Source organism: Dermacentor silvarum, chromosome 11 (assembly GCF_013339745.2).
Source record: "Dermacentor silvarum isolate Dsil-2018 chromosome 11, BIME_Dsil_1.4, whole genome shotgun sequence".
Classification (NCBI taxonomy): Eukaryota; Metazoa; Arthropoda; class Arachnida; order Ixodida; family Ixodidae; genus Dermacentor; species Dermacentor silvarum.
The window spans coordinates 87,928,939-87,941,359 of record NC_051164.1 but is presented as its reverse complement, the minus strand read 5'-3'; the positions used below and the strand labels follow the sequence as shown (position 1 = coordinate 87,941,359).

Sequence of the window (12,421 nt, the reverse complement as noted above, 5' to 3'; positions counted from 1 at the left end):
TGCGCTCTAGTAGATTTCGAATGAAATTCCGCGCCTTCTATACCTCGGCCTCCGCGATGGTGGGCGCTGGAACAATCTCGAAGGCCATGCGTCCGCTCGTGCCATATACCTGCCCACAAAGAACGAAGCAGAAGAAGGTGCGTTCTAAAACGCTCGTGAAACGCTGTCATCATCGCGGAACAAGCAAGCAAGCGTCCCCGGTTATCCTGCCGAGCGTCTGTCAGATTGCACGGTGGCGCTTCGACGATCGTACGCGTCAAGATGATGTTCCTCCAGCCAAAGCGTGCTTACGCGCCCAGCCACAAACGGCTGTTCCCCGAAGCTTGGAGAGATTCCACGCACAGCGAAGACGAGCGCGAAGTCTCGGTAAGCTTATATATTACGGGCGCTGAGGAGACGTTCACAACTCGCCGTTTCAGAAACTCTGTATCGTTAGTGTGGCTTCGCTGTGAAACTTGAAGTATTGCCACCTCTTTATGTTAAGAACAATTGAGTGTGATAACTCCTTATTCCACAGAAACCGCACTTGACCGGAGATGGCGAGAGAAAGCGGGGCAGGGGCAGCTTGCATTCGACCAAAGAAATTTGGAGATTTATGCACTCGCCTTCGTGCATAGCGTTCGCCGCAACCGTTTCCCGTAAAAAAAATACGGTTGCATAAGCTGCAGTTGCCGGGAAGCGTGAGAAGCAGTCAGGGACATTTGAATGGACTTGCCACCTCCCCTGTGTAACTTCCAGAGCGCCAGTGGAGACGAAAGTAGAGAGAATGTCACTCATCGACGCGATAACTACGTCTAACGCCACTTATATTTGAAGGATTTGAAACATTTTTTTGCGGCGGGATACTTGGAAGGCGACGTACTTTAATAGGATGGAAAATCGGTCGAGTTGGCACAGCTTCGTGGTTGCTACAGCGCGTCTGGACGTGGACTGAGTAAAATGAGGGGACATCACACTGCGCTATCAACTGAAGTTTATTTCAAGGAAACATCTAATATATAAACCATAGCAATTACATAATCTTCACCCAGCCTCTCGGCATAATCAAACATAATTATTCAAAATGCAACCTTCATGTTAGCAATCCGCAACTTACGCAGGTGTCACGTGCCTCTTTAATAGTGAGCCCATCCTTGATAAGTTTTAAGTGTTTCAGGGTCGCTTCAGCGCAAAAAGAAAGCGTCTAAAGTGTCACGTCACTAGTATTTTTGTATTTTAACAGCATAATTCTACGCTCCTTCCCAGGGTCCCCTGCGCCCCGTCGGCGTCGGCGTTCTTCTGCTGACCGCGTTCTACGCCATCAGGACGTACGGCCCCGAGCAGACCTCTCCGCGAGAGGGCAGCGCCTTCGACCCCGCGTCCGCCGCGTCGAACGGCTCGCAGGCCTCGGTCGCCGACACCGAGCTCTCCCCGTTCTGGCTGACCTCCGAAGAAGAAAGCCGGACCGACTACGCCATCTGGAGGCTCAATGCGTCCGTTCGCTGGCGTCAGACCCATTCGTGGCTCCACACGTGCGGCGTGTTCGCGGACCGACGCGTGAGGCCCACGCTCGTCCGCTTCCTGCTGCTGGCCCCGACGGTGCAGCTGGTGCCTTCGTACAGCGCCAACGGCACCAACTACGGCCTATACGAGTGCATCTTCCTCAAAAGGTGAGCGGGACACCGCACGCGTTTTTATTGCGACAGCAGTGAATACGGTGTCACCCGAGGCGAGTTCGCCGTCGCCGTGCTGTCACGGTATCGACGGGGCACGCGCGGCCCGTTATGACGACAACGCAAAAGGGAGCGCCTGCGAAAATTATCTCGGGCGGACCGCCGAGACGCACACGCAAAAACCAGACGAGGCTTGACGACCATGACGTACGTATTTTCGGCTCCTCCACTCGCTTCCGGTGCTTGCAATATATGCATGAAGTATGGCTTTCGAGAACGGCTTCCGTTACTCCGAATAAGCCGTTTCCGGGGTTGTGATTTCATTTCGTCACCACTTAAGTGTTGCCAGACTGCTGCTATACGGTTCAGCTGCGATATAATAAAATAATTCGAATGCAAATTTTGTGCCGCATCCAGCTTGCTGCGGCACGCGTAAGGCTTAACGTGCGATGCGAAATTTAAGCCCGAACATTTCGTGTCAAGGCCGCTTTTAAAGTAAATTCTGGGGTTTTACGTGCCAAAACCACGATATGATTATGCGGTACGCCGTAGTGGGTGGACTCCTCGTTAATTGCGACCCCCTGGGGTTCTTTAACGTGCTCCCAATGAGCGGTGCACAGGCGTTCTTGCATTTCGCTCCCATCGAAATGCGGCCGCCGTGACCGGCGCCTTCGCGCTTAAGCACCGAAACGCCACAGTCATCACGGAGGGAATAGCCCCTTTTAGGGTGTTGCGTGTGACACGATTACTAATCGACGTCCCAGATGTCGTAAATCGTAGCGATAACGAGATGACGTTGACGGCGCAGGAACGTCACGCCCGAGCGAGGCACGTTCTTGGTCGAGACGCGTGCTCGCCACCCGGACGAAGCGCATTGGCCGGTGTACCGCAACCGCAGCGCCAGGGTCGAGCTCTGCGTCGGCGACAATCCTCGGACCAACTGCTCGTACTCCTGGAGCAGCGAGGTGGTAGTGAAGAGCGGGACGAGCGTTCCGGTCGGCGGACTGACGAGCGGCCCCTACGAACCTGTGCTAGCCACGTGCGCGGTGCCTGAGGACGCGAGTGAGTAAGCACAGCCGGCCCGTTTGCGTCGTCAGCTGTCGAAGTTCCAAGTTTACTAAAGTATTACTTTTACTGCGATAGCAATTATACGGACACTCCAGGCGCATTTCTGCAGTCGCCGTCGCTGTGAGGTTTCGTATGAAGTCGAAGGGCGATAAAATCGTTGCCGCGCGCCGTATGCTGTATGTGCGAGCGAAAGCGTGCGAGGGTGAGCCGGCGATCGCGGCTCAATCTCGCGCACGCAAGGGAGGAAAGCGGGGAGGAAGCGCGCCGTCTTCCGTCGCGCGCAAGGCTCCGGGGGAGGGGGGGGGGGGGACGTTCTACTCCGGGCGGCCGCGCGCGCCCGCCTGGGCCACTGTATGTTGAAAGACATCTGCAACGGGGACATAGCCCGCCGTGCGCTGTGTTTTCGCGGCTTAGTTCGCGTTGATGCGAGAGGCAGCACGAAGGTAAATTCCTTCGCTGCTGCTGCCGCGCTTCCTCACTCCAGCGTTTTGACAGCAAGTTTCCGCTGTCATCGAGTGAGACGTGTTCATGTTTGCTCGTGCGCGCGTGACACGAACCATGCTTGTTAATTTAGTTATGCCTATGTTTACAGGTTTATACGGCCGATAAAGCTACTATCCTTACATAGTATAGCTGTCCACTAAATTGCTATCGCAATCGATGCTTCTCCTTTCGTTCGAAACTGTGGCCTTTTTTTTTACAAAATTATTATAACATAGAAGAAGGTTCCAAAGTAATAATGGTTGAGTCGACCTCCTGTTAGAACACGTCTAAAATTAAGAAGATGTACGGTTAGCAACAGAGGTTTAAAGCGGCGGGTGAATGTGTGTTAGCATACTTTAAGTATGCAAACAAAATTGGTAGTTGAAGACAAAATAGGAACGAGCGAAAATAATTTCTACCTAGAATTAGACATTTATAAGGACATCACTAGCAGCAATAATTTAGTAACGGAAGTTTTATATAAAATCAAAAGTACACAAACATAGCAACACAGCAACAACGCAGTTTATAAACAAGTAATTATTCACGAACACTAATTGTGAAGAGCAATAAAGCAATCACACAATCATAGTCTTCTTTCATAGGTAAATTGGGTAGTTATAGCTGTTTTTGAAGTCTGCGGATGTAGTATTGCACGTATATAGTATAGTAGTAAATCATCCCAGTATTGGGATGATTTATTAATCAGTGACAGAGAATTGCAAGGAGAAATGGCTGAACGAGGGCTTAAAGTGACAACAAAAGAAATACCAAGTTAATTTTCTTTTAATTTTTTAAGCTCCTACTCGGTGGTAATGCAACCTGTACATATGACAGAGATATTACTAGTTCAAAATTCGGTAAAACACTAGCAGCCTTCAGAAATTTAATTGGGTTCTTCTTTTCGACTACTACTTCCTTCAACAGAAAGTAGCACGACATGGAATGTTTCACGGTAAAATACGCTTACCTCATTTTTCAAACAAGAGTAATAACAAGCAGTTCACAGTTAAGACCGCTCCGCAAGCTTCGCAGGGAGGTTCTTCTCCTTCAAGGAAAACGTACGCGTGTATTCAAGCTTGACTGTTTGATTCTAAGTCAGCATAGTGCCTCTTCATAAAACCTCTCACGACGTCTGCCGCTTTTTCATTCTCAAAGTGTAACTTTAATCAAGTGCGGCATTTGTTTCACTCAGCTAATCCCATTCTGCCCCATTCGGGAGAGGATTCTTGGTGTACATCAAAAAAGACGCGAAAACGAAAAGCGGGCGGCGACGCCGCAATAAATTTCCAGCACGTGATGCCTGTGACGGCACAGACTTTTAGGGCGTCTCCTCGATAAATATTTGATCTATTTAGAGTGCAGAATTAGATTGGAATGAAAGTAAACCTACGTACCAATCCAAGCAAGTTGCGGCAATGTAGCCTAAATGCGAGAAAATTGATTTAAATTCGTGACGTCACACTGACCTATCGGCGCTCATGTTCCGGCGCGAAAAAAAAAAGGTTCAATAACCACCCTTTTTCCACTATGTTAATAAATAGTGTTTTAAAAGAATACTTTACCAATCTCCAGTATACCCTACAGTCACCTTATTAGTGTCGCTTAAATGGTTTCCTTATAGTCTCTCTTCCCATGTGGTTAGGTCTTCGTTCTCTGTCTACTTTAAAATGGGCGATCCAGTCGCTGCCAGTTGGTCTCTCTCCGCAGACGTTCGCCTGGTGTCGCTCGTGTACCGCCGCGAGGAGAGCGCCTTCTGGTTCGTGCCCCGCCAGCTTCAGTTCGGCGTCAGGAAACAGAGAGCCTCGGTCGGCGTCTGCGTGCCGCCCTGGATCTCCGAGGACGGCGTCGGAGCACAGCGCGACCTGCTCGAATACCTGGCCTACTACGTGGCGCTCGGGGCGCGCCACTTCAACGTCTACGTGAACGCGACCGACCAGCGGACGTTGGCGTTCCTCCTGGCGCTCAGGAAGCGAAGCCCGGTTCGTGGGAGAGCGATTTTCCGGCCGCGGCCGGGCACATTTTAAGTTCTCGCTTCTTTGCGACGATCCACTGTTCAATCAATGGGTGGTCTGTTGGTCTCCGACCGCGAATGTTGGGAGAAAGGACGTGTAGTACACTGCGAACTGTGCATTGATATCGTCGCTGCAAGGAATGTACGCCTTCGTGCGCATAATTCCTTCATTATAGAGCGAAGCTTTCTCTTGTCTTCTTCTCCGTGGTTTGGCACGTCAGCGCGATCGGTTTCCAGCCGAGTAATGGAGGCCGATTCCGGAACAGTGTAATAGTAAACTGGGGCTATCTCGAAGATGGCGTAACCAAAACTGAGCCAGTTCTAGGGACAGTGAAATTCGCGGTCGCGTGAGTCACGTGGTGAAGTCGCTCCGCATCACGTCACTCTCTTTCCGTATGCGTGGTGCGCTTCCCCTTGCTTCGTACTTTTGGTTCATAAAATGCCGCTCAACAAAATTACAGTGGATTCAAAGAAGCTTACGCATTTGGCAATCATTATCGATTATTTCTACCAGAATGTTTAGCCTCATTTGCCGAACATAAATGCGGTGGCCAATAGTGCTGCTTGCGTAGGATTGGAAGGACGAAAAGGGATCTGTCCTGCATAAAAGGCATAATCTCAGAGAAACTGTGCGATCCTTAGTACGACTGTATGATCTACAAACAGGACAAAACACCCAACAAGCTTGGAAAAAGCTTTTAATCCTTTAACTCGCAATGTCCTTCATAAGAATGTGTACATATTTCTTTTATTTATTTTAGCAAATTATCGCACAACATGCGAAGATTCGAAGTATATATAACATGCGACGTTTATCACTTATATTCATCCGAATTATTAATGAAAGGCATCTACTCTAAAAAATAGACTTCGCCTCAGCAGCACACGTGCAATGTTCTAGCGTAATTATCTGAACCAATGATAACGAAAGAAATGTAAAGCCACCGAAGAATATGTTAAAGGACCAAAACTGAAATGTACGATGCGAACTGAGCTGACGAACGCGACTCAGTTGCAAGCAAATCAGAAACAGCTGTAGCATGGACGAGTATGGCTCCTCCTTGGTTGATAAAAATACAAACTATACGAGGAGCACAGCTCAGACTTGGTAGTAAAAGTGTTGACCAGCTTCGAACAATTTTACAAAACGAGTAGTCTGACAGATAGGATAAGCGATACGATTCCGGAAGCGCACGCTCCGACGTACGACCAGAAGTGATCAGCGTCATGTGACATAGTCACGTGGCCAAGTAACAATTTTAAGTTGCAAAGTCACACGACCACGTGATGACGTTATGTGACAATGCCACGTGACATGGACGTCGAACTAGTATGGACGTCGATATAGTCGATGCGGCCAGAATGTTTTCGCATTCAGTGCACGGAGACTTAAGTGCCTCTGTAACCAGTATCAGCAATCGCATCCAACAAGCCTCAAGCAGAATTCACCAATCCAAGCGGCCATTTTTCCCACGCGTCGCAACCGTATTTGGACGCCGTTTTTCGTACTATTCGTGATTCGTGGTTGGAATGGGAAACGCATATTCGACGAACCATTCGAACCACAGGACAAGACATCAGAAATGTAAGCCGGTATAACGATTCCTTTCGCTCGATTCTATTCCTTTTTTATCACACGCTGCTCACGACTGGTAAACTCTCTCACGTGGTAACTTATAAGCGGAGCGCCAAGGATAAGAAATCGGAACAGAATTGCTACCTCATCTCGAACATGTTGCCCCTGCCCTCGAAACCTGCCTGAAAGCTGTTCGAATCATTATCCTTCCATGGCGAACCTACATATTGAACTGCTAGGTTCAGAGTCGCAAGTACGGGTTTGCCTTCACAGCTTGCTGCTAATCTCCCTTTTCATTACAGGAAATATTTCAAGTTTTAGCAGTATGGGTCGTAGAAGATTGTATCCATGTTCTCTGTCCTAACAGGTGAGCCTCACCTACAGGTCGTGGCCTGGCGTTCCGGCTGACAACAGCCTGGCTTTTGCTGAAGCGGCGCTCGTCATGGACTGCGCCTACAGCTACGCCGACACGCCCATCGAATACGTCACCACAGTCGCCCTGCAAGAGTTTGTCGTCCTACGTAAGGTACGCATGCGCGTATGCACCGTCATCTGCAGTCCATGCCTTGACCTAGCAAACCATGCATCAAGTACATCGTCAGCTCTGTGGCTGCTCACGGCTCCGTTGGCTCCCGAGACCTTTCTCGCGTTGAGTCACGATGCGCGCCGTTCTATTTTTAGCCGCTGACGTCACATGATTAATCGCACTCCGCTAAGAGAGTTCTGCCAGCACGCGCCTCGTTATGGCTTTGCCATTAATTGTTTAATTATAATGGCCCATCGGGGTTGTATGAAACCACTAGGTGTGCAATTATAGTGACTTTAGTAATTTGAAGGCTTTCTAGAATTACTCACAAACGCTTTCGAGACTTCCAGCAGCATCTGCACAACGGCTGATCGGTTCCTGCAAAGTTTCCTAGCAATAACTCGTTTTTCTGTAACACTCGTTTAAACATTCGAGTGGTGAAAATTGCTCTTTATGCTGGTTACCTGCGAAGCGGAGTATCATCGCATTCGTCGGTTCCTGTTTGCCTGCACCATGACGGCTTGTGTATATCAACGGCGCCGAAAAGCTTGATGCTAAGTTAGCTTCTTTGATGAATGAGACCTTTACGCGATTAGGGCCAGACTACCATGTGCGTACCACGCCGTTTGTTTACCGACTATGAATCTTGTCTAGAAAAGGCACCAATTATTTCTGCCCATAGGAAATTTGTTTTCATCATACTTCTAGCATATTCTGAGTGATCAAACGATCATACTGCAGCAGCACAGACAGATAAATTTAAATGCTTCATCGAGCTTTGTGAAGTTTGCAAAACGTTGGCTGCATGCGTTGGCTTCAGGAACGTGAAATACGAGATCAACCGTACATGTTGTTCAGCATATACCTGAAAAGCATTCCAAATCATGCCCCTTGAGGAACATGCCCGATGTAAAAAACAATGAAAGTGCACCCTATCGCATGACGACATACTGGCACCGACAGCCAGCACTCTCTGCTTTTTTTTATGCGCTATCTCAGCGTATACGATTGTACACACAGCGCCTCAAGACCGACTCCATTCGCTAAAGCACTTTGCACGTGTTATTCAAATAGCACCAAAGGTGCACTCAGAACTGTCTCAACATGAATGCGCCGCGTTTTAAACATCCTTATTTTCGTAAGCCCTCTCTGCTTTTTTTTATGCGCTATCTCAGCGTATACGATTGTACACACAGCGCCTCAAGAACCTGTGTACTCGCGGTTATGTGGCTCTGCGTGCAGGCGTCGACCTTCGGAGACTTTCTCTCCAAGGAGGCGTTCGCCAACGCGACCTCGTTGACGCTTCTCAGTCAGCCCTTCACCACAGATGGCGCACCGAACAAGTACGACATGCTGCTAGGACAGCGAGACAAGCTACGCGTGCGACCCCTGCTGGATCCACCGGGAAGAACCTCGAGAGTCTTTCTCAAGGCCGCGCGCATTGTGGAGGCCGACGCTGCCCAGGCCTACCACGCTCTACAGGTCAACGCTCTTCAATACTTAAAGAATCTAGTAACGTTGCTACAGGTGGCGGGCAGCGTGCGCAAATACATCTTTTTTTTACCTTTGTTTACATGAACCCGACGTGAGCATGTCGATGCAGAAACTTAATGCCTGGGATCATGCGCTTAGAAAAATGTTTGCTTGAAAATCTGGATAGATTAAAGTGTAATAAATAACGCCACAAGAACGTCTGAAGCTACTCACGAGCACGAACTAGGTAAATTATGAGCATTGCGATCGCAGCACCCGAGTTCCACCTAGTAACTTTTGTGAGAAACTGTTATACTGTCCAGCAAGGGGATTAGTTTACGCTTCGTCCTTGTGGCTTCGAGCGCGCTTTGGTTTAACGCAGTGTTGTCATCTGAAATTCGGTGTATGGCGACAATAACCCTTCTACACTCATCTCCGTCGCTTATATTCTATCGTATTGCTTTCCTAACGTTGCAAATTAAAATAACTCTTGAAAATTACTAAAATAATCACCGATACGGCGACTGTAACTGCCCAAAATTCATCCATATTTAGCAACATTCATACTCAGAATTGTAGATACATCATTATGCCTGAATATGTACAGATTCACGCTTAAATGCAATTTTAACGTGACTGTGGGCGTGAAGTGGTTAAGAGTGAGCTAAAGAAATACCATATGACAGGCACGCCATATAACAATAAAAAACTCTGCAGTTTGCTTTCCCAGCGAAACCACGCCAAAGCCGTTGAAAGATCCACGTTTTACCCATAATTCCTACGTTAGTTGAAATGCTTTATAATTGCATCATTTTCGATTAAACAATTTCCCCTATGCCTTCTTTGGTGTCTTTGGCTGTTGGCCTCCAAATGAGTGAAGTCCGCCTATAACGCTATCGCATTAAAAATTTATCACCCTAATGCCATTTGATTGTGTGTTCCCCACATTTATTCCAGCAATAGTTGGTGTCCATATCACACACTCCAAAGACGGCTCTTTCAGTGTAACGGCAGGAATCTCGAAGGCCATGCTTTTGTGTATTACAGGCGCCGTAAGAGCGTGATGGCCGCTACCGCAGAACTCAAAATAGCATCCGAGATTACGCGGCGCAAATATGTCACGCGTGAATTCGGAACTAAGAGCAGTAGTCCTAAACTTTTTCTAATTCTTGAGTGTTTGGTTTTGAACGAATTTCTTCTGTAACCGGCCTTGTCGCAGCCCAATCCAATCACCGTGGACAGCGAGGAGGCAATTGTGCTGCGGCACGTGACGACACCGGATGACGACAGCGGCAGAGGCGAGCCTATCGCCTCCGCTGACTTCTCCAACTACACGAACGAAGACTCGAGCCTGGCCAAGTGGCAAGCGCAGATCTCAAGCTTGTCGCCGCTTCTGTGGTTCCGTTGGAACACGACGAAGAAGAAGGACTGGCACGTAATTCGACACGACACGCCGCTCTAAACGGCAAACAGACAGGACGTTAGGACTCGCCTACAAAATGCACCACGCAAATTGTTATCGGAAGCAGCTCAACAGCGGACATTTGTATTACCACTGCTTAAAGACAGAAAGAAAAGATAATACTTGGTCTTATCAATAACCAGAGGATCCGATCTCTTTTTTTTTTTGTCAATGTGTTTATCACGGTACGTTACAGCTTTAAAGTGCAGCAGAAATCGCGGCTGTCTGCCGCTTAATCAAGCATTCAAGCTTCGCAATTGCAGTAAATGTAGTGTGTTGCAGACGAGGACAAAGATAGGACTTAACCGCTTGCTCCGTGAACTGGACCGACTTCTGTTCAGTTGCTCATTCGTCCGTAACCCGTATACGTTTACTACCAACAAAAATAGCAACATTATTCAAGTTCCTGGATATATTCCAGGTCGTGACCGGCCTTTTGCTCATTGCACCCAGAAATTTTGAGCTCACCTGTAGCAGGATCGACCCATAAGTTCTTATTGGAAGCAGTTCCACAGCGGATCATTTCCAGGACCACTCAGAATACTTGGTGTTTTCAGTAACCAAAGCTGGCGAGAGCATGTTTATAAAGGTGTGCGTCACAACGTTGCGGCGTTAGCGTGCGGCGCAGGTTGCTACTATCCCCTGCCGAATCAAGTGTTCTAGTTTCGTAAGAGCATTTCCAGTAGCCCTTAGCGTAGAACGAGACACAAACAAGAACCGAACGACTTGCTTCGTTAACTGGACGCACTACTGTTCAGTTCCTTTCTTTTTCCTCCTTGTCTGCAACGCGCTACGTTTGCCGCACTTGTGGATCACCGACAAGCCCGAATAGCAAGATAAATGTACATGGACGTGCCACGTGCAACCGCGGTGACTGGCGCATATGCACGTGGATTCAAAAAATTGTCGCAGTTTCACCCGATAGGCGAAGCATCAATTGCGATAGCAAATTAGTAGAGAGCTATACGGAGTAAGGATAGTAGTTTTATCAGCTGTATAAACTTGGACATGCAGTAGCACCAGCAACGCGCAGAACTGTTGTCGACGCCGTCGGTGTTTTGCCCGCGTTCGCGCTGAAGGCGCGCGGCGTTTTTATATAAATATGCATTTGGTAGTAGTAGTAGTAGTAGTAGTAAGTGGTTCGTAAGGAAAGGGAAAGGATGGCGCTATCTTCTGCAGCCCTTGAGGGAGCACGGCTCAGCGCCAATGCATTTGGTGCCGCAGCTAAACGTCGCCTCCCCTCCCTCTCTCCCTCCCGTCCCCCTACAGCCTCTCGCACGACGGAAAAAGTCGCGTTTGCTCTCTATATATGGAAAGAAGGAAAGAGACGTTTAATTCTGCAGCCCTTCAGGGAGCACGGCGCAGAACGCGCGTTTGCTCTCCGACGTGCGTTCGCTCCCCGTGAAAGCGCGCGTCCCTCGCGCCCTTTCACTCGCACATACAGCGTCCGGAGCGCGGCGACGATTTCATCGCCGTTGACGTCATACGGAACCTCACGGCGACGGCGACGCCGACGGCAGAAATCCGCTTTGGAGTGTCCATATAATTGCTATCGCAATAAAATGTCTCATTACATAGCCTTACCAGACTTCACACGTGATGCCGGGTTGCATGGATTTATATTGATACGGCGAGTAAAGCAAGAGAGTGTATTTACAGAATACAATTGAACCCGGATATCGAATCTGAAGGGGATCACAAAAAAGTACGATATATAAGTAATTCGACGTATAAAACAAAATTTTATACAAAAAGTTTCAAGGGGATTTTACAGCTGTTTGGTATGTGCAGTAATTCGTTATATGTGAGTTCGATATATCCGGGTTCGACTTATATACAATGGCATAAAGCAGCCAAGCCGGCTGTCAGTTCCTGCGGCGCTTCTACACCACCTCGTGGACATCGCACTAAAGGCACCGTTGTCACGTTCATGCGCAAGCGCCGCGTAACCATATAAGGTCTTGGCCAACATATCTTAAGGTCCCCTACCTAAAATTTGTAAAAAATAGCAAGGTGATTCACGTTCTCGGGTTTGTTCGGTACGTATCGGAGGCGGAAACGTAACATTGTTTCCAATCAATCAAGCGAAAAACAATTGGCTGAGGTTTAACTCTTCTAAACCAAGTTATCACCTAGGTTTAGCAACAGGAAAGAAATGGTTGACGAA

The 12,421-nt window shown here is 48.3% G+C and overlaps 1 protein-coding gene across 1 annotated transcript; it reads left to right on the top strand.

Annotated features, from left to right (window-relative positions):
- The first annotated feature begins 175 nt into the window (after positions 1-175).
- On the top strand, positions 176-10,369 carry LOC119432921 (uncharacterized). Its single transcript, XM_037700070.2, has 7 exons — positions 176-366; positions 1,246-1,649; positions 2,461-2,714; positions 4,914-5,185; positions 7,161-7,319; positions 8,562-8,801; positions 10,012-10,369. Exons 1-7 carry the CDS (start codon positions 262-264, stop codon positions 10,252-10,254), a joined length of 1,677 nt encoding a protein of 558 aa, XP_037555998.1. The 5' UTR covers positions 176-261; the 3' UTR covers positions 10,255-10,369.
- The last annotated feature ends 2,052 nt before the right edge of the window (positions 10,370-12,421 follow it).